Below are 23069 nucleotides of genomic sequence, written 5' to 3' on the forward strand. Positions count from 1 at the left end.
AGCCTGCCTGCTCCCTTCACTTCTCGCAGCTTGAGAAAACCTTCCATGGTCCTTGAATGTCCTCCCCCTGCCAATCACCTAATTTTTTTTTTTCTTTCAGTCAATTTTATTTAACATTAGGTCATGAAGATTTTTAATATATATCCTCTCCTGTAAAATAATAACATAATATTGCTTTGGTTGTTTTGCTAGGAATTTTGGGAAGGAACTAAACAAGAGTCATTATAAACTATTTTTTATTCTGTTCAAGAAGCTCTTACTTGAATGATTGAATGATTAACTCTAACCCTAACTTCTCAACCAAGATCTTGTCCAGTTCCTCTGACTGTTTTGGCAGATCTCCATTTCAGGCTACCATAAAATTGACATGCCTCAAAGAAAGCTCATCTTTCCCTCCTTTCAGTTTCTCATTTATATCTGTTGCAGATCCTGAGCATTTTACATCGATTTTTATCCTCTTCCTCATCTGGCCTCTGCAGTCCATCAGTTTTTCCAGACATCTCTAACATTGGTCCCTACTCCAAGCATATACCCAGTCATGCCTAGTCTATTGTCATGAATCAACTGATCTCCTGTCTCTCTTCTCTCCTAATTTAAAATTGTACCACCCTTGGTGCTTAAGTGGCTGATTAATTCATTTCATCAGTTAGTCACTTAACAACTACTTATTGCATGCTGACCTCACACCAGACAATGTGCTAGACACTGGGAATGTGAAACAAAATTTCATCCTTCTGTAGTCAAGGAAGTTATAGTCTAGGCCAGTCCCCTAAATCTAACTTTATTTTTTATACATGGCCCACTTCCAAAAAGCATATGTAGTGCACCAACCCAATTTACTAGGAAAGGAACCCTAACTATGACCAGTGGTCTGGGGAAAGGAAAATGTTAGCAGCATCAAAATTATGCTTGATCTAGGTAGTAGCTCTGAATTACCAAAACAAATTCTTTAATCATATCTCAGTATCCCTACTGAAAGAAAAAAACTGTAGATGTGGGGATGGTCTTTAATATCTGAGAGGTATTAACACTTCCTTTAATATTTCTGAGAGAAATTTTACCTATTACTTTTTCTTTGAAGGAAAACTCCTTAAAAAACAGTTCCATTTACTACATCTAGCTAATGATTTTAAATCTGCTTTAATGTATTTTAAAATGTGTTTTTATTTAATTACTAAAACTTTGCTAAAAAATAGTATGGGTGTGATATGTAAGTAGATGAAGGTACCAAAGCAACAATCATCTGAAAGAATAAGAAATTTAAAATAATAACAAGAAATAAATTTGAACTATTAATATATAAGAAATACTGGGAAAAAATAATTGATGATTAGTGAATAAGTAATGAATAATAGAATAAGAATAAAAAACAAAGCAAGTATATTAAATTTGTGGATAGGAAACTAAAATCTAACTTTAAGAAATCAGCAGATAAAATCACGAGAAGAAGGTCTCAACCTTTTATGTGAATATAAAGCATAGAAAAAATGAGGCAGAAAAAGGAGAAATGGAAAGAAATAAGAAAGCATAAAACAATGAATGATGGAAAATAAGAGAAAAGATGAGAAACAAGAAGTGCTGGAAGTTAAGACATTGAGGATATAAAGTCCTCATTAGTAATATTTTAAAAAGTAAAGGAGATATGAACTAAGAAGGAAGACTTATTCATAATTTTATCTTTTTGAGCCATACTCTGCACTTATAAAAATACAATATAGTAAATCAGGAGCTTACTCTAATTTCCCATTATGACACTGTATTCTAAGTTTCAACTTTGTTTGATTTTGATTTAGACCTTTAGCTAACCTTCAGAATGGATAGATGCATACGCTCAGTGGTTCACTCTCACTCTGAAACCCTGGAGTGACTGCAGACTATAACAAGAGAGCATCCTGATTCTGTCCCAACTGAGCAAACTCCCAGCCCATCAGCATCTCCCCTAGAAAGTAGCTACAATCCAAACACTTCTGGCTTTGTCAGGGCAACCTAGTGTAAGGGGACTATTTGGAAAATTGGTCATGAAAAAATGCACTCTACTTATTCCTCTTAAAAGTGGGTGAAATTAGGATCTCTCTTACCCAGGAAAATATGAGCTTTACTTAATAGATCCCAGCAATACCCTGGGTTTGTATAGTCTTTCAAGGATATTTGTGTATGTATACATATGTATCACTCAGCAGTTCAAAAACAAATATTTAAACCCTAGTAGTGCTCCCTCCTTACCCCTGGCTAGCTGTTGTGAATTTCAAAAGGCCATTTGAATGGGAGAATGTTCTGTTCGTACGTACAATATCAATATCAAATGCAAATTATTATTGTCGGGCTCTAAGGGCATCATCTAACAATAGTGTGCACAACTTAAAGAGCAATGCAATGTGTTCATCTACCACTATTCTCAGAATGAAATTCTGTAATTGGGCATGCCACCTCATTTATACTTAAACTATGTTGATAAATGAGATAGCAAAAGTTAAATTTACTATATTTGGCATTTGAGGGGATAGTGGGATCAAAAATTTGGAAGAAACCATCAAGAATATTTCATCATGAAAATACAGGTTTGATTTTTAGATTCCTATGTTCATAAGTGATAATGAACAGTCCTGTTAATGATTTTATATCTAGAAATCTTATAACCATCAAAATTGCTCCTAATTCTTGAGGGGGCAAACAATGTGAAAAGCAAAATATACTCAGATCCTTCAATGTCAAATTTGTAAAGATTCTCCAGAAGTAGAAACAGATACTTATAGGGGTATAGCTTTCACATCATTTTGACATTTCACACTTAATTCTCACAATCACCCTTTCAGTTAGGACCGGTTTATTAATTCCACCTAAAAAAATGAGGAACAAGTTAAAATGTGACCTGCAGAGCTGGGATATAGCGAGCCCAAGTGTTGGGACCTAGCAGTCATGTCTGGACCTCAGTGTTCAGGTCTTGTCTCTGGTGCTTAATGATCACGTGACCCCAGGCAAATAGCTTTAAAGTGAAGCTGATAATTCCTTCCTCTCAGCAGTACGGTGAGAATCAAAGGGCATAATCCTTATGAAAGTACTTTTGAAATTGTAAAATGAGCTATAAATAAAGTAGACCTTTTTTTTTTTTCCTGGTATCTATTACATTTGCACCTTGTTACTCCAAAGGAACAGCTGTGGAAAGACAATTTTGGTTTGTGAACATGTCATTTTAAGGTTTATTTAGAGCCTAACAATTGCTGGGGATGTAGAATGCGAGCCCACCCATTCCATTCCGTTGCCCACTTCTCTTTCTGCTGTTCTGAGCTGACTTTAAGCTGCTCTTTTCCATACTTCATGGGCTCCCATTCTGACTTCACTGAATTCGTCTTCACAGAAAGACATGGGGATGCGTTTAAGAAGTCAAGCAAACATCCACAAAAGAAGAGCACTCTTGCATTAATTAAATTGCTAACTCTTCTGAAATGATGTTTTAAAAAAATTATTCATCCTGTTCTTATGCTTAGTCAAATTTTGCTGTTTCTCAGATTTCATTTTTCTTAAAGTATCTGGAATTCTAACTGATCTATTTTTAGAGCTTAAGGTTTATTTTTCCATCTAAATCCCATTTCAATACTTTTTAAAAATCAGTAATCAGTCTTATACTTTGTCATATCTTATGTGTTAAGCAAGACTGGGAGATGCTAAAACCAAATGACTCATGATCCGAGCTCTCTCTTTCAGCTCCTAAGGTGTTCCAGCATGTTACTGCGAAGCCAAAGACATCACCAAGTCCAGAAGTGTCCTATACTCAGCCTGGTAAATGCTTTATTTCATGTTTAAGCCAAATGCATTCTACAGTCACACTCTGCTACAATGAAACATGAGGACTGATGGATGTGAAGTCCATGTTTCACTTCTGTTCAGGTACCACGTTGATCATGCATGATATAGTTATCTATATCACTTAGTTATCTAAGTGCTCATATGGTAAGCCATTGATATAATCCAAAGGCAGAGAATTATGCCAAGGGTAGAATGCTTCTTCTAGAATTAAAATTCTCTTATTTTTTGACTTCCAAAAAATAACCTACCAATGTTAACTGTGCTGTGCTCACGTTTCACCAAGATAAAATAAAGAATTGGGGATTTTCCCACAAAAGTGATAAAATGATGTTTTACAAATGGAGGAAATGATGTTTAACCATTTTCTTGGGTTCAAACATTTTACACTATCCAGTATTGAGGGTCTTTTTTTTTTCCTTTTAAATTCTATTTTACCCATTCGTGGAGCAGTTGCTTGAGTCAAGAAATTTGTTTCACACAGGAAAACTGATTTCTTTAGCTACAGATCAATTTCTTGCCTGTCATTTGAGAAGGCTTTTTGCCCCTTTATGGGGGGAATAATCTCGTGTTTGTGGGAGTAGTCAAGGTAAGGACTGCAAGGACCCAGACGTTTCTCTAGATCCTCAAGTGACCGTACAAAGCTGCTGTTAGCTTCACTAATTAGTTCACTGTTGGTTCACTAATAAGCCAAACCAAGTTTTTAACTAGAGTATCTGAGAAATACAATAAGTTCCCCCCCGCTTTTTTTTAAGGTCCAATTATTATAAATTCTTAGATGGTCCTGGAAGCATATAGAACATTCCTAGAACCAAAGGATTTCTGAGCTGTAGCTTGAAATGAAGGCATTTTGGAGGCAAGTGAATTCACTTGCTATCATGTTTTCCAGGTTGTATAAGCGCAGGGTGTTACTGTCGCTGTGGGATGGCTAGCTTGTTGCAGGTGGTGATAGGCTGAAAAGAGCCTCTTTTGCCCTGAAGTCTAGACTTTAAATTAGTACTGCTAAATGCAACAGTCAACATTATAAATGCCAATAAGGAAAAAGCTGATCTTCCCACTTGCAAAAGGTCAGCTTCTTGTTTTCAACTGAGGAAAAAATATGTAACAGAAATGAAGTCATTACGGATAACAACAGTAGATATGAGTGATTATATTCACTTTTCGTTAGAGAAAGCAATACTATTGTTCCTGATATGACACAATCTCATTAAACCAATATATCTAATAGTTCAACTTTTTCTTTTTTAAATGTCTACTATTTGCCTTAATTCCATCAACACCTTCTTTTTCACAGACACTCTGATCTGTACACTTGAGCCCTGGAACAACAGCACAAACGCTCTCTCTGGAGCCTTCATTGAGCTTATTCTATTGACTCCCCAGTTCCAAATGTTCAGATTGAATTCTGTCTCTAAACCTAGTGTTGGTCCTGCCATTGTGTCCATCAGGGGTTCCCCTATTGCTCCAGGGGTGTGATGCTACGGGAAGAATCACAGGCAATCTTTACTACTATTTAATGTTCTCCCAAGTGTTTTAACAGACTGGATTCAAACAGTCTTGGGGTTGTATCTAGGCTCAGGTTTGCATCCTAATGAGCCCACAACCTTGTTTACTGGCTCCTCAGAAAACAGGGTAAATTACATGTAAACTTAATGTGTACTTGTATCTCTATCCTTTTAATAGAGATAGATGCTCTATAAAAATGTAAAAAGTAGTACTGAAATCAGGACATAGTTATGTTTTAACACAATGTTTATCTCAAAATTTATACTGAGAGATACCAGAAGTGACAAAACTGAATTTTTAGACCGGTACCAAATAAGTCAGTCTCGGATTATCTATACAGCTCTTTCATTCTATAGATTCCTAGGTATAACACACGTTTCATCCAGTTAGGCCTTTAGAAAATATCTTTCAGTCACTCAGTTGAATTATCTACAACACTTAATGAGGAATCTAGACAAACTGAGCCCACACATCATGTCCAGAACCAAAACAGAACTGGCTTTTCTTTTGATCTGCCTTGGAGGAATGCTTTTGAATTCAGAGCAAAGGACCTGCCCTGATGCCTGGCTCAACAGAGCTGTGCCTTCTTTGTAGATTTGTTTCTGTACCAAGGGCTGTCTTGGCTTTGTTGGAACGTCTGTCACCACAGAAGTATTTGGATAGACTTCAGTCATCGGGAGCAAACCAGGGGCAAAAACGTTTAGATTTCAGCAGGCTATCCAATCCTACAAATGTTCTGTAACTGCTCTCTTGGGCAAATTCTAATTTGCAGTCACACATCAGCATTTTTGCAGTTAGGAAAGAAAAGACTAATGCTAAAATGTCTTTTGGAGATGGAATTGCTAGGATGTAGACAATGACTGAATGGTGTTATGGAGAGAAGGATGACACTGTGATTTCTAGCTTGGGCAGGTGGTAGATGATAATACCATTAACTAAGGCAGGGAACACAGAGGGAGGAGTGAAGGCTTGTGTTTGTACATGCTAGGTTTGGAGGGCCAGCAGGACTGGTGGTTGAAATGTATTTTTGGATATCTATAAACAGAGGTCGATATTTAGGATATAGATTTGGGAGTCGTGTGTCTACATATAGAAGCTTCTTAAATCTTGTGAGTGAATGACATCATCCAGGAGAAAGTACAGACAGAAAATAAGAGATCAGAGATCAAAGTCGTAGGGGACACAGTTATATTTCAAGAGTGGACAGAGGAAGAGGAACCGTCAGAATTTGCTGTCAAAAGATCCAAGTAGCAGGAAAGAGGGACTCGGGAGGCAAGACAGGGAAGGGCAGCCGTCAATGACAGTGAGGTGGACAGGTGTCAGAAGAGCTGTTGGACTTGACAGTGTGGGTCCAAACGCCTGCATCTGAAACCTGTGGGCCACTGCTTCAGAATTCAGCAATTTTCAGACTTTGGCAAGGTAAAACAGCACATAGACCGTCGATTACAAGCATATTCATAAGTCTGCAGTGGGAAGTATGAACAGTCACACTACTCAGGATGAATAAAAACTGCAAATAGCCTCAGGTCAGTTCTAGTCAGGTTTTACTGTCAAATAAGTTAAGAAAAAAAAAACACTTTCTGTCTTCAGAGCATTTTGAACTTCAGAACTATGGATGAGGCCTCATGGATCCGTGGGTGCGGGAGTGGGTGCAGGAGATCAGGAAGCCAGTCCACAGTGAATGGAGAAGATGCAGTTAAGAGACCAGGAAGCAGAGGCAGATAGAGTTTTTAGAGGAAAGGAATAAGAGCAAGAAAGGGATGGTTTGAAGGGGAAGCCATGTCAAGGAAATGGTTATTAATGTTAGGATGTTGGAGCATTTGAGCTGTTTTATAGGTGGAGAGGGAGAAACTCATGGATAAATAAATATGGGCTAATGGAGAAAAATAGAAGGTAATAGAAATAATGGAAAGCAAAAGGCCCCAGAGGAGATGGGAGGGAAGGTGACCCAAGAGCACGGGTAAAGTTCTGAAAGTGGACCTTAGGGTACAAGGTTAGCATAAAGGAAGAGGGAATCTGGAGGTGAAAATGGTGTGTGGTCTATGTGTGTTACTTTTCTAAGAGACTCTCTTTGTAGCCTATTGCAGGGGTAAACCTTACTGAAGATTCCTTATTCCACCATCTCTATCAGAGAGCGACACCTTCATTCTCTCATCTACTCTGGCAAAACATTCATGCGTATTCATTTACATTTGTCCATATTGGACATTTCCACTCACAGTTGTCTCACGTTAGTTGAATTGTTCTTTGGAAACGTGCCCTTTATTCAAAAAGACAGTTAATATAACTGGTAAGTTAATTGGTTATTTAATATAAATGGTAAATTGGCCTATACAAATGGGTCTAAAATATAATAATGGTAAGTAATCTTATAAAGAAGTCAAAACTGCCTTCTTAATACATTGTCATGATTTACACTGGTAAGTTTCCTCCAGCATGGAAGATTTTGGTTTTAAGAATCATGCTCTTATTCAATTAAATATACGGAGGAATGCCACATTGGGAAAAAGAAAAAAACAACTTTGCATTTGTTGGAGCTGCCGTTGACCAAGAAAGAGAATGATTCATATCCCTTTCCTGTGAATATTTCTAGTTCTTTCCTTTCCACTGATTTCACCTGCTTTAGAACGTCTGGCATGGCAGTTATTAAATCATCCCTTCATGGTTAGAAAGTGCCAATTGCAGCAGCAGGGATCCACATTAGTCTAAATTCCTCAGGAAACGAAGGCAGGCAGTGAATCATGTATTTACAGTATATGGTGGATTTATTGGTAGCACATTTCTTTTTAGCTTCTCCTTTCCTTAACCCGGCTCCTCTCTGTATAGTCTAGCACTGCAACCAATGAGGATGTTTATAAACTCAGACTGCTCTGTATGGCTGTGACCTTCTCAGACGCACACCAAAATGCCTTCTCCCTCACCCTCCAGATAACAGTTAGTTTGATTTACAACTGGAAATTCCTCATATTTTACCACTTCAGTCCTTAAAAATACTACATAGCAAAGGTGAAGTGTTCACTATGGTGATGGGTTTTCTTTAACTTTGTGCACCACTGATCTTTTTGAAGTTACCTTTTTTAAAAAAAAGTCCAGATATCAAGTTCCCCTGGTGGTTACCCTTTAGCTCATAGAAGTTCTAATGGAGTCACATTTCGTTTCAGTGGACCAAATTCCACTGATTTCACTCGCACTTGCTTAGTGGCCTAGACTAAGAACAGATGTGATGTGCACGTTAAATGTGATCCCAAAAGCCATAAAAGAGAATGAACGTCCATCTTATATAATCTGTTTCTACACTAATGATAAAGTGCCGCTTGTCCACCTCATGGTACAAAAGTTTTCTTCATCTTTCTCAGAGGCAGAGTTGTAGCCTGAATCCCAATTTTTCTCCTCCAGCACCATATAAGATGCAAGAAAGTTACACTGCATACCTAAGGGTATTTATGAATTTGGTGTGGTAGGAAAGCTTTTCAGTGAGTGAGTAGGGTTGACAAGGACCTCCTTTTAGGGAAACTGAGTTAAAGAAATACGTCATCTTGCTCCTGAAAGGAGATTTGCCATAGAAATCTGGTACTAACAACAGGCAAATCACCCTGGTATTTTCCCCAATGAGAGATAAGGTATCAAATTCCCAGCCTACCATTTTATTTTGCCGAAGTAGAACTGGACACAGGCATTAAAAATATACTGGATATCAGGACTGAATGTGATTATTGTTTAGCGTATATTTTTCTCTCTGTTTTCATGTTCTCATATGTCAGGAGGCCCTAATACCTATACTTAATACCTATTATACTAGAAGCCATATCACTAAGAATGACAAAAATGGCAACATTTATCTAACATTTACTATGTAACAAGCACTGTCATAAACTTTACATTCGGTATCTTCTAATGAGTGACTGATCCTTCCTGCTTTATTTTCTCCCCATAACTGTTAGTGCCTTTTAGAATAAAACTTTGTTCTTCCCTTAGATATTCAAGAGTTTTGCCTTTCTTCCTGTTTTCCTCAATTTGCAGGCCATTTCTTTCTCTTTTTCTTTTTTTTGGTACACGGGCCTGTCACTGTTGTGGCCTCTCCCATTGCGGAGCACAGGCTCAGCGGCCATGGCTCACGGGCCCAGCCGCTCCGCGGCATGTGGTATCTTCCCAGACCAGGGCACGAACCCGTGTCCCCTGCATCGGCAGGCGGACTCTCTACCACTGCGCCACCAGGGAGGCCCAGGCCATTTCTTTAAGATAATGTATTTTCTATTGCTGTCAGTGGAATTTTAGCAGGAATATCAAATGGCAGCTATAACCTCTTCAGACAAAAACTGACCTATTGAAGACAACTTGAGGGAGACCTACCTCCTTGTGTTTAATTACATTAGTTTTTTCTTCCTTTTTTTTCCCTCAACAGAATCTTCAAAATGACCTGTGACCAACTTTTTTTTACTGCCATTAGAACCTTTCCTACACAGTGACATTTTTCTGTTTCAGAAAGATGGTCCTCTTCTTGGCTTAGCCCTTTAGCCATTGTGAAAACATCTTTGCTTCATTCATGCTTCCCAGGGTTTTAGGTCTATGGGTTAAGTTTCACTCCAAGTATGACATTTAGAGTGCACAGTGTTTTATAATCTTTTTCTTTCAGTTCCAAGAGATGTGCTCCTTCCCCATAAACCAGACCCTGAAGTCTCTCAGAGCGAACCTGGTAAATGAATTGTTTTATTTTCCCAGTTACGAAGTGTATTTTTCAAAAAATATTCTTGAGGTAAATATATTTTTGGAATGATTGTGATGTGGAAGAAGTTCAGAGAAAATTATGGATAGAAAATGTGTATTTCTTTTGGGGAGGTTTAATCATACAATCTGCTTGACAAATTTTTCCCCATGAGAGAATAGTGTAGAATTAGTTTATTTTCCCTGAAAGTATTTTTGCTGAATAGAAAATCACGCTAAAGTTATAAGATATAATTATTACCTGAGCCAACCATTTTCACCTTCTTTCAGAATGTAAATATTGCTACATTCCAAATGTGGGTGTACTTTTAAGTTAAAAATATGGGTGCCTAATCAAATTTTCCTCATAGTGACAGTGAACGAAAACTTTAAAGTTTTAGTTGAACTAAGTTCCCTGGGTGTCACCTAAGGTATGGAATTTTCTCATATTTATTATGATTCTAAGAGAATGTTTAAATGTTCAAACGGGTGCATTGTAGAGACACAGAAACTGGGTTTACTTCACCAGGTAGTAATTCTCATAAATATATTTCTTTGGTTTGCTTTTGGCCTAGTTCTGCAACCTGTTACCTTTAGAATTGATCTGCCAGAGACAACACTAGGTAATGGTTTTCCCATTTGACCCACTCTAATTCTTTTCCTGGCTGCCATCAAGATTGCAGGTCTTTCTCAAATGATCACATTGAAACATCATCTGTCCTCAGTCCTCTTCGTTGTTTCATTCTCATTATTTTTACTCTTTCCAAAATAGAAAGGCAGTGGTTTCAAAATAGAAGGGCAATGTTCTAAAGGTTTGCTCTGAAGACCAACTTAAGACAGCTCACTACCGAGCCCATTCTCACCTACCTCATTTGTCTCTGTGTTCAGAATGATTCCACCTTACTCACGCCCACCTAGTTAACTTTTTCTGCTGGTTTAGTGGTTCTCAGCTGTGGTGTTATAACCCACTAACATGCTGTGGAAGATGCTGGCAAGTAATTATTATTAATATTGGTCAAAATACTAAAGTTTGCCACCAGTTTATTTTTAAAAATAAACTTGAGCAGACGCCAGGTGCTTGCCACAGTGATGATATTCTCTCTCCTGTTGTAATCCTATGTGCTCTCTTGGATGGGAGAGCTGCAGCTGACAGACCAAGGACCATGTCTTACCCACACCTGTCTTAACCAGCTATGGTCATAGAGTATGTCAAGCACTGAATGTCATTTATTATCTATCCTGGTGGAAAAAACAGTTGAGAACCATTATTCTATGTTCCACAGTCATCTTCCTGAAGGTTCTATGCACACTTAACGTTCTTCTTCCTGACTCACTTAATGTTTTCTGTTTTTCTATTTCAAATAAAGGAATCTCATGTAATATTATTCTGGCTGGGTGCTGGCTTTTGAATCTAAAGATTGACAACCTTGGTACTTGTCTTTTCAGCTCCTTTAGAGACACGAGGCAGCCCTTTCATTCCTATGATTTCACCGAGTTCTAGTCAAGAGGAACTACAAACCACTCTGGGTAAATTTTGTTTTACTATTTCAGTCTATTGAGGACTTAACATTTTAGGAATTGCCCTTAAAGTAGCCATATGTACATTTGTGTTCATAGATTTCCAAACCACAGAGGGTCTCTTCATATCATTATAAAAAAATACCCATTTCACTTGATTCTTTTACATTAACTGTATATTTGTCCTTCTAATATTTATGCTGATTTCTAATATAAAATGAGAATATTTTGAAACATCTTGACAAAATTCCAATTATTATTATTATTATTTTTGTGGTACACGGGCCTCTCACTGCTGTGGCCTCTCCCGTTGCGGAGCACAGGCTCCGGACACGCAGGCTCAGCGGCCATGGTTCACGGGCCCAGCCGCTCCACAGCATGTGGGATCCTCCTGGACCGGGGCACGGACCCGTGTCTCCTGCACTGGCAGGCGGACTCCCAACCACTGTGCCACCAGGGAAGCCCTCCAATTATTTTTTTAAAAAAGAATCTTCCCAAAGTATATCAATGCTATATTCTTTTGTTGCTTTTTCCATATTTGGAACTGCATTTGGGAAGAAAAATTTCATCTAGTATTTGAATATCTTTTGGGGGCTAACCGCAATGCCAAGCAATAGGAATTCCAAAATAAAACCGTTTTAAAGGTTACCCTGGAGAGCTCGCCATCTAATATGAAGACAGGATTTAGCAGTAGCTGTGCTTCCTCTGTGCTACCCAGTGTTCTACATGTATTTTTAAATTTAAGGCACGTAACAACTTTGTGAGGTAGTTTCTATTACTTGCCCCATTTTACAGCTTAGAAAATTGAGGCACAGAAAGATTTAAAAATCTGCTTAAGCCATACAGCTAACGTCAGAGCCAAATTGGAACCCACATACTCAGTCACCAGAGCTCCTGGAATTCACCCCCATGTTATACAATACAATAAATTCATAGAGAAATAAGCAGCATGCTGAGCAAGGAAACTACCTGGGGGTATCCGGGAAGGCTTCACAGAGGAGGTGACATGTATGCCGGGTCTTCCAGTTGGAATGAGAGTTGAAGTTAAAGGTGTGAAAGGTTAAAGACAGATAGGGAAGAGACACAGGGTAGAGAATGGCAGCCAGACTAATCTGATGAGCATCCGGGTAGCCTGGAGGAACACAGATGCATGAATGAGTCAGTAGGGTTGGTTGGAATGAGCTGGCCAGGCTTTCGAAGAGTTCAGCATCAATGTCTTCACTGTGTGGGAAACCCAATTTTGCCTGACACTTGGCTGAAGATGAACTGGAAAACAAGAGTTCCCAGCTTGTGTTTGTTGGCTTCTCTGCCCTGTCCATGCTACGTCCCACATGGCTGTTTAAATCAGTGGCTTTATTTTCCTCCCTTCGTCCATTTTCAGATAAAACCATCCTTTGTGTGTGTCTGCTGAAATGAAGTTACTGATCACATTTTAAAATGGAATCCTTTTCAAAGGAAAAATTTTTTAACTGAATGAGCAAATGTATCCTAATTACCAAATACTCATCTATTGTAGCCTAGGTCCTCAAAGTCAACATTACCCACGATGGCAAAGTCAAAAGTACTTATCAAGAACCAGTGCTGGATGTGCTAATTATCTAAATTCCACTCCCTGTTTTTTTTTTTTTAAAGTACCCCATTTACTGGACCAACTATTACAAGAATCTCTCTTATGAGCAGAATCCAGATTATAAAACAGGCAGAAAATAAGATGACAACATATTATTTGCACCAAGTATTTCCTTGGATCCAGTATGTAGCAAAGTTAACAGTATAATTTGCTATGTTGGTATGATGTTGTAATGATTTCAAGATAATATGGGACTGGGAGTATTGCCATACTTATTTTTATTTTGTCAGGAGTAATGCACCAGTATGTCAATAAACAAACTTTGATTTTCACATGAGATAAATAGGATATTTATTCTTCTATGGTGTAAATACACATTATTTTCTATGATCTATTTTTTTCCAGCTCACCTAAATAATTTGTGGAACTCATGAAATAGGGAGGAAACTTGAAGGCAATAATACATAAAGACAGGAGGCATATCCAAGAATATAGCCATGTCCAGTATCATGAAACAATGATTCTGAACTAAAAGCTTTTGAAATCCTTATAATAATCATTAAAATAATAGTGCAAGAAGACAGTAAATATAATAAATGAGAGTTATTAAAGTATACCATTATCTTTGACATATGGTGGTTATTGGGCATAGTTATTAATGCAATTTACCCTTTTATCACTGCACGGGATAGAAAAGAGTAGGGTTTGTTTGTTTCCTTTTTGACCCATTCATAATGATAATCATTTAAAGCCAGCCATCTTACTGCGTTTCCTCCAGCAGAAACAGACCAATCCACCCAAGAACTCTTCACAACCAAGTTTCCACGAACAACTGAATTGGCAAAGACAACTCAGGGTAATGCTATTTCCCCACCTCTGGATAGTAACTTTTCCTTCTTTTTTAAGCAGGAAGAAAATTTTCTTTTAAGAATGGAATTTTTCATCACAGTGAGTTAAGTTTTTTCATTGCATAGGTACAGGACATCAGCCAAATAGGAATATTTGTATGAATACCAGTTGAATGTAGGAAAGACAATTTCTTTAGTTAGAGCTGTGCTTTTGAATGTATGGTTGACTGCTTCATGCTGATGACTAAGAAAGAGAGCTCCCATTTTTTTTTCCTTGCTTGACCTTCTTTTGCCTCATTTTCCACATCTGATAAATAAGAATTTTTATTTCCTTCTCCTTCTTCTCCTTTCTCTCTCTCTCCTCCCTCTGTCCCATCTCCCAAACTTGATCAACGCGTTGGTATTGTGGCCTGAGAAAGGAAACTCGTAACAAGAAAAATCATTTTTTAATGATGAACTAATATTAAAACATCCAAGAAGCTTTATTCAGGGGTCTCCTTATATTATTTTTTCCTTCTACTTTTTGGGAAGTTAACTCACCTACACAGAGCTCTCTCTCACATCTTCATGCTCTCGGTAGTCTTTCCTTTTTACATCTTTCTGTCCTACTTGGATTGTAACCAGTTGCAGATTTCTAGTATTTTCATGTTTTCTTTTTTTCCCCTTAATTACGCTCTTTTGCCCATGTCTACCTCTAGCATATGGGAGAAAGCCCAAAAAACAAGAGCAAATAATTTTTAAAGAGTTGTAAGGCAAATTTATTGTACTCAATTGTCAGTTATAATTGGGGAGGGAGCTTTGTGGAAGAAACAAAACAATATGAGGAAATGATAATAAAAGAAATCTAATCTTAAGGTATATATTTTATAATAAGCAGAGCAGTACTTGTTCTAAATAAACATGACTGACAATACTCTCTACGGTACAAGACAGTTCTTGTAAATTTTGTAAAACTTTTGAACTTGTTTCATTTAATTTTTATAATGGTTTAAATGTTTATTATTTACTTTATTACCTTTCTACTTATTTTTAAAATAAAGTTAATATACACAGAAGTAAGGAGCCAGTATAATGACAGCCCTCCCACACCCTCATTACTAGCTTCAGCCATTAACAGCAGGTGTTCAATCCTATTATATCCATACCGCATCCTGATTTTTATATGTTTATTTTTTAATGTTTTTGCAAACCTCTTTAATGTCTGGCTTGATAGAAGATAGCTGGATTCTCATAATCAAACACATTGACGTTTTTACAGCAAAACATATAAATACTTACAATAAGCAGGGTAAACACTTTATTCAGCTCGGGTTGTATTGCCAAATGAGAAAAAGATTTCAGCTTTTTTTTTTTTTTTTTTTTTTTGCGGTACGCGGGCCTCGCACTGTTGTGGCCTCTCCCGTCGTGGAGCACAGGCTCCGGACGCGCAGGCTCAGTGGCCACAAACCCATGTCCCCTGCATCAGCAGGTGGACTCTCAACCACTACGCCACCAGGGAAGCCCCAAGATTTCAGCTTTTCAAAGCTTTGTAGATTTCAGAATTGAGGGTAAAAATCATAGACCTGTTCTTTTCTTGTTTTTGCTTTTTCTTACTTTAATGGGAGTATCAATATTTTTATCAAATTGCTTCTAGAACATGGTTTTATTAGATGAGTTTCACAGTTGATTGGTTGTATATCCAGGATCTGATATCATTCTATGAATTGTCTTAACATATTTATATAATGTACTGTATTTTAATTACTTTCTTATGTTCTGAAGATCCTTAGCTTGAACCTAACTTGTGCAGCTCTGGGATTCACACTTTTCTAGACTCATGCCAAGGCTCTTTAAAGTGGGCTCACCAGAAATGCATTTCCAACCTGGTCCAGGCCAGTAACCCTTCTTGGGAGTAGAGGGTCAACTTTAGTAACAGCACACTGTGTGTCCTAGGATCACCCTCTGACCCAACCCTCATAAATGCGTGCCTGAGCTCTATGGACAAGGAGGTCAATCTACTGTATTATTTTTATTGTGTTGTGTTTTGTTTCTAATAGTAGGTATCAGATGTGCAAGACAGCACACAACAATTTGAGAGATGCTGTAGGCGTGAAATTGTTTCTCTTGGTCTTCATACTCCACCCACGCATGTACCAGGACCTTGTGGCTTTTTGGTCTCCAAGCCCTCAGCAGTGGGGCCCAAGTGCTCCAAAGAAACTTAGTGTCTAAAGCCTACAGCATGAACCTACTAGTAGGATCTCCGGCACATTTTCTCTGCGTCATTCTTGCTTCTTTGTCTGCTGATACAATTCCCTGCAGCTATAACCGAAACACTGACCTAACTCAAGCTGCTCTCCTTTTCTCCTCCCATCTCAACCCATGGTAGAAATCCACTTGGCCAGAGGCATTCTGGGGACATTTTGATTATTTTACTTATTTCAGCCCCCCTGATCCGTATGCCACCCAGGGCACAAGGGGTCCCTGGGTGTACCCTTGTACCCTTCTTTCCCTCTCCCTATACTGGGCAAAACAAAGATCCTTCAAGGTATTTCTCCTGTAATCCTTGTCTGTCTATTTTTGATGTTATCTTTGTCAAATATTTTTAGTGTTCTTTTAAAATAATTTTTATAAAACTCTTTAGATATGAAGCCATCTTTTAAAATTATTTTTATTATTAGTGACCAAAAACTATGTGGAGATGATATTTACAATGTTACATTCTCACAATGCACCTTTGTCTTTTTTTTTTTTTTTTTTTTAGTTTAAAATTGAAACCCTCAAGCAGTTTTCTCAAGGCCATGTGTTACCTGGTGATGAGCTATGTGAATAACTCACAGCCCAGACATAAGTTATATTTCAGCTCCTTTATAAAAAGTTCTTTCAAGATTTAAGTAAAGACTGTATAAAAAATAAAACCAAAATTCTGATCCTGTGGCTTTGAAATAATGAATGTAGTGCTGATAATTTCTACACTCTGCTCTGTTTCTTTTCTAAAGTTTTAAAATTCATATGTGTTCTAGAATGATACTAATAAGAGCCAGGATTCTTATATTTCTTTAAGCAAAAGCAATCTAACATTGAAGAAATTAACAAGAAAGCTGAAATATGTTCAACTGACAGGGAATCCTACCACTCTCAAAGAAAATTGAAGAAACACATTTGCAAATCATCATCACACATCTTAGGCCATGCGAGAATTGATTATTTTTGAATAAATCAGTACCTCTGTTCACTCTAGTTATTGCACTTTGAAAGGAGCACATTAAACCTACAGAGAATTTCAGTATGTGTCTGCTGGTTTGGGCCTGAGTATGGCAAAATTCTACTCATCAGTCCGCACATAGGAAGTTTATAAATGAGCTACATTACAATCTGTTTTGCAGGTATATTTTTTAATGTGGTAGGCAAGGCATTTGCTGATTGATGGTTACATAAATACCCATTCAAGATGTGAACAAAATCATTGAAATGGTGTAATCTACTTAACAAAGTTTGCAAGAAAATTTTTTCCAGTCTTAGCTAAAGCATTACCAAGAAAGTTGGTGGCAGGAAGCAACGCGGTGTGTCAAGGGTGGCAGAGGAGGGAAGGCAAGGATAGACACATCCCAGGATGGATGCACACTTTAAAAACTTAGGGAGCAAAAATATTTCAGCTGAGTTTCTCATGAATTTGCCTGCATACAATGGTCACTAATTTTTTAAATGTATTTGACAACTCTTCATTAATGGTCCTCACTGTGCCAGGCCCTGGATAACGGGAGCAGGAAGTAACAAGGTGGCATGTTGGTCCAAGGGCTGTCTGAGTTCTTGATCTTTGCTCACCCTCTCTTGATGGGCAGGACACCAGAGGTCATTTTCTCTCATCCCTAAAGCTTTAGTGGATGGCACTAAGTTGAGTATTTATTCACTTCCGGGTTCATGAGCTAAGACAATTAGATACAGACCACATGTTTCTACTCTTTTCTTCTTACATACCTAAAAATATTTTTCTTTCTGCCTTTAATATTATTTGTCTCCTTTGGCAAAATAATGTTTCACAGTGACTCCCTAATTCAGAGATGTGAATGGGTGGATGGATGGGTTGATGGACAGACACATGGATGGATGGAGGGGTAGATGGTTGGCTTATATGTTTACCATATTAAGCAACCTTGTGGTGAAATAAATGCCCCTGAAAAACATGGACTAAATGATGACTAATCCTTAACACACATTACCGATGACCTACCTCACTTTGACTGTGTGCATCTTTAATTTCCAGGCATGAATATTTTCACTTGCTTTTTTTCCTTCAGCATCAATGCTGTAATGCATACTTGGAGATTTAAGAATATTCTTTATACTTCCATGCAAAGTGTACAAGTTGTTGGTCTGTAGAGTACTAAATCTCCATTTATTGAGCTCAGGAGTGCTGGTTATTAAATGTGAAGCATTTCCTCTGTTTCAGCACCACACAGATTGTATACAACTCCTGTGAAGCCCAGAACACCTGACAAACCACACATCAGACCTGGTAAGTTGTTTCTCTTTCTGATGACCTAAATAATCAGCATATCTAAGAAGATATAAAATGTATTGAGGAATTCCCTGGCAGTTCAGTGGTTAAAACTCCGCACTTCCACTGCAGGGGGCACGGGTTCAATCTCTGGTCAGGGAAGTAGGATCCCACATGCTGCATGGCACTGCCAAAAAAAAAATATTGAAACAGCCAAATATACCAAATGAAGGCTATATATCCTTAAACTGAAATAAATTACATACAAAATTCTGATCCTTGTGGGTAAGTAGAGAGGAAATAATGAATCCATGGAAGTGGCAAGACTTGACTGAGATTTTTAAGCATAATCAGATTAAGATACCACCACGGAAGCTTAACAATATAAAACCATTTTTAAAATAGTATTTTTGCATAAATCACACACACTCTCCCCTCCTCCTTCAGTTTTCTATGGCAATTATAGAGATAGCATTAGCATTAGCTATGATATATTACATGTCAAATGTTATCTTTTAAGAAAAGACCTCTTCCATTATAAAAGACTTGTTCTGGGAGAATATTTTTACTTGATTCTTTCAGATTAAAAAAAAATTAAAAAAACACATTTTACAGGTTTTAAACATCAAAGTAAAGTGAAAATAAACTGGAAAATACTTTTTTTTTTTTGGCCACAACATGCATCTTGCAGGAACTTAGTTCCCTTACCAAGGATCGAACTTGGGCCCCAGCAGTGAAAGCACTGAGCCCTAACCACTGGACTGGTAGAGAATTCCCAGAAAATACTTTAAATCTAAATTCACCAAAGGATTTAGGATCTCCCTCACTGGAGCTTGTTAGTGAAAAGTTAACTTGGGGGTTGATTTGGTCCATATAAATCACTCCTATGCTAACATACAAGTTGGACCAGAGACTCTGGTGTTTTCTACCCCTTTTCTCCTCTGTGATTCTAAGAAGTTTTAAAGTTCTAAATGAAAAAATGGCTTATAAGCTAACATTCCCGGTGAACATCTCTCCAGGCACATGGAAGAAAGAACAAATACATTTTTCTTTGATTTATGGAGGAGCCCATATTTTTTGGAATAATCCTCCGACTCCATGTGATTTTTGTATCATGGTAACTGTTGAGAATTTAACGTGTGGCTGGTTATATTAAACCTTTCTACAAAATAAGGAAACAGTAACAATAATGGCTAACAGTGATGGTGTGCTAACCATGCATCCTGTGAGGTAAGGCTGGGGAAGCTAAGGCTTAAGAAGGGCTGGGAAGTGGATTCAAAGGCAAGCAGTCTGGCTTCAGAACTCACTCTCTTAATCGCGATACACTTAGTGCTTTTCCTTGAAAACTCTGCTAAATGGAAGATAAAAAGCTGACTTCAATGTTTTTGTGCTATTATGACTCTCAACAGAGCAGGAGAGAAATTTCAATGGTTTTATCATAGTTCTGAGTTTAACGGTGGACTTGAGGGAGCATATGTACCTAGAGACTCCTCCAAAAGGACCACAAACTTATGTGTTAGGAGGCCTTGACCAATAAATACACATCAAGTTTTGGGTTTTCTTTCAGCATATGTAGTCCTGATCTTTCTTCAGTCCCATTTTGGAATGTATCTAGTGCTTATAAATGAAGCCAGCTAGTTCCCACTTAGAAATATAAATTCCCTCTACTTTTTCAAGCCCAGTGATCACCTCAGAGTACATACTCAGGTCTCAAATTCAAGTCTGTGATTTTTATACCAGACTTGTGATTTCTATATTCTGAGCGACAGTTTTTGGTAAGTCATCATATTTTTATCGCCCAGTTAAATGACTTCCAATTCTCTGGAAAGTTTTATTTTCCTTCGCTACAAATTTTCAATTAAAAAATGTCTAAACTACTTGTTTCCCACTTTATTATAGTTCTGAATAGGACAACTACAAGACCTAGTAGACCCAAACCCAGTACAATGCCCAAAGGGAATGGAATGGAAACAGGTAATGATCACAAATTTATTTCCTTTTGATCCTATTAAACTCTAGATGTTTTCATTCAATTTTTATAATTTTGTTGAATGCACATTTCAATTCCTTTTTTACCAGTTTTGTTAGTACAGCCAGTTTTGGAAGTTCATAGAATTGAAACTTGTAATTCATTCCGAAGTCAAAATTTCAACAACAAAAAAATTTCAAATGTCTCTGAAAAGATTAAAATATAGTTTTTCACTTTTCTCAGCCTAGTCCACTAAGTCAGCTACAGCTACAATATATAGTCTTGATTCTTAAAAGTATCCTGAATATGAATTATTGAATTAAAATATCAAAATAGCTGTTTCCCTAACTTCAAAACACTTTCTATATACAGGTTTGGTCTTTGAGAATGTTATCACTTCGTTTTCCAGTTTATAATTTCACAAGTACCACTGAAATTTTTTTAATACACCCAGATCTGTTAGCCACCTGGAATATGACATTTAAATGAGAAGAGCAGTTAGCAAATGATCACCCTGGTTACAAGCATATCAGTGTTTCCAAATCATTCAGTTTGATTCAGTGACATTGCCCTAATCCAGTCTGGTCTATGGAATATCATACAGATAAATAGAACAATAATCTGATAAAAGTTCAAACACTCAACTCACTAAGTGGATAAATGGTAGTTATTAAATGCCTTAATATGGGATTGCATTGTTTCCTTGAAATATTTTTTAAATAGTGCAAATCTTGTGCCTGCTTATGTAAAAAAGCATAAAAATTACAGTTTATTTAATATGTATATATAAAATCAACCCATAATTATTCCCTAATGAGAAAGAGATATGAATACTACCTGAAGACATGTATTCAGTCTAAAAACGATTTAGGGGCTTCCCTGATGGCACAGTGGTTGAGAGTCTGCCTGTCGATGCAGGGGACGCGGGTTCGTGCCCCGGTCTGGGAGGATCCCACATGCCACTGAGCGCCTGGGCCTGTGAGCCATGGCTGCTGGGCCTGCGCGTCCGGAGCCTGTGCTCCACAACGGGAGAGGCCACAACAGTGAGAGGCCCGCATACCGCAAAAAAAAAAAAAAAAAATGATTTAGGTTTTTTTTAAAAGTGTGTGTTTTTGTACTCGGTTATTACAATGTCTGAAGTTCTAGGAATTCACTTCCCTTCAATTAATGAGGCAGATACTATAAATTTCTGACTCATGAAAATCAAGAAAGCATTCCAATATCCATTTATGCTCAGCTGTTCCTTTTATTTTTCCCAAGTGGAATTAGGCAGTTCATAGTGTCTCAGGTTGACGTAAACAGTCTGGCTCTAAACAAAGCCACCTTCTTAATATTCAAAATAATTCCCTGGAGTTTGCCTAAGTAAAAATAGAAGAAAGCATTTATGTCAACAAAACAAAGAACAAGTAGCTATGATCAAACTTGAAAGCCATTAACCTTCAGTATAATCAAGCATTGATTCTCACAAGGAAAATTCTGTCTTTTGGAGGGAAAACAGAGCATTATTATATTTTAGTTTATTAGCAATATAAATATTTTTTCTAGAGCCACTTGTAATACAAACTGACATCTGTTACCCTCTTGTGTAGATAAAGTCAACTTTGTAATAACTCACCTAACTTAGCTTTGAAAGGATGATCTCTTACCAGGACTTCTTCAGTTTAATTAGTTGGTTGCTGGTAGAAATAGACTGATGGACTACTGAGCCCGCACGCCACAACTACTGAAGCCTGCACACCTAGAGCCCGTGCTCTTCAAAAAGAGAAGTCACCATCACAATGAGAAGCCCACATACCGCATTGAAGAGTAACCCCCACTTACGGTGACTAGAGAAAGCCTACGTGCAGCAATGAAGACCCAAGGCAGCCAAAAATAAATAAATAAATAAAAAATGAGCAGACAGGATATTAGCAAGAATAGAGATCTAAACAGCACCGTCAACCAAATAGACTCACACAATTATGGTGAAATGACATGGGGCAAAGGTACAAAGGCAGTTCAACAGAGAAAGGACAGTGTTTTCAACAGATGGTGCTGGAAAAACTGGATATCTGTATGCAAAAACACTAAACAAAACAAAAACCAAGCAAACAAAGAACTCCTCTACCTAAACAAAAAGGAACTCAAGGTGGATCATAGATCTAAATGTAAAATGTGGGGCTTCCCTGGTGGTGCAGTGGTTAAGAATCCACCTGCCAATGCAGCAGACATGGGTTAGACCCCTGGTCCAGGAAGATCCCACATGCTGCAAAGCAACTAAGCCTGTGTGCCACAACTACTGAGCCTGCACTCTAGACCATGTGAGCCACAACTACTGAGCCCATGTGTCACAACTACTGAAGCCCACATTCCTAGAGCCCATGCTCCACAACTAGAGAAGCCACCTCAATGAGAAGCCCACGCATCACAATGAAGAGTAGCCCCCACTCACGGCAACTAGAGAAAGCACACATGCAGCAGCGAAGACCCAACACAGCCAAAAATAAATAAATAAATTTTAAAAATTTATTTTAAAAAAAGAAAAGAAATAGGTTGATAGGCACAGGTAAACAAAGCTGAGCTCATTGTTTCCCCTTTCCTTGCTCCACTACCATCCCCAATCAAAATGTGTTGCACATGTTCTATGTTCTGATGTCTGTCTATTGGGATCCCCCTTCAGGGAAGGACTTGCCTGACCTACCT

The 23069-nt window shown here is 37.8% G+C and overlaps 1 protein-coding gene across 1 annotated transcript in view; it reads left to right on the top strand.

Annotated features, from left to right (window-relative positions):
• ABI3BP (ABI family member 3 binding protein) overlaps positions 1 to 23069 on the top strand; it is a 216487-nt gene that overhangs the window by 146729 nt on the left and 46689 nt on the right. The window contains exons 51-57 of the mRNA XM_065875880.1: positions 3703 to 3777; positions 9941 to 10000; positions 10584 to 10631; positions 11455 to 11535; positions 13875 to 13952; positions 18371 to 18436; positions 20318 to 20392. Of these exons, the coding sequence (XP_065731952.1) occupies positions 3703 to 3777; positions 9941 to 10000; positions 10584 to 10631; positions 11455 to 11535; positions 13875 to 13952; positions 18371 to 18436; positions 20318 to 20392 (483 nt within the window). The remainder of the gene's footprint in view (positions 1 to 3702; positions 3778 to 9940; positions 10001 to 10583; positions 10632 to 11454; positions 11536 to 13874; positions 13953 to 18370; positions 18437 to 20317; positions 20393 to 23069) is intronic.

Source organism: Phocoena phocoena, chromosome 4 (genome assembly GCF_963924675.1).
Source record: "Phocoena phocoena chromosome 4, mPhoPho1.1, whole genome shotgun sequence".
Classification (NCBI taxonomy): domain Eukaryota; kingdom Metazoa; phylum Chordata; class Mammalia; order Artiodactyla; family Phocoenidae; genus Phocoena; species Phocoena phocoena.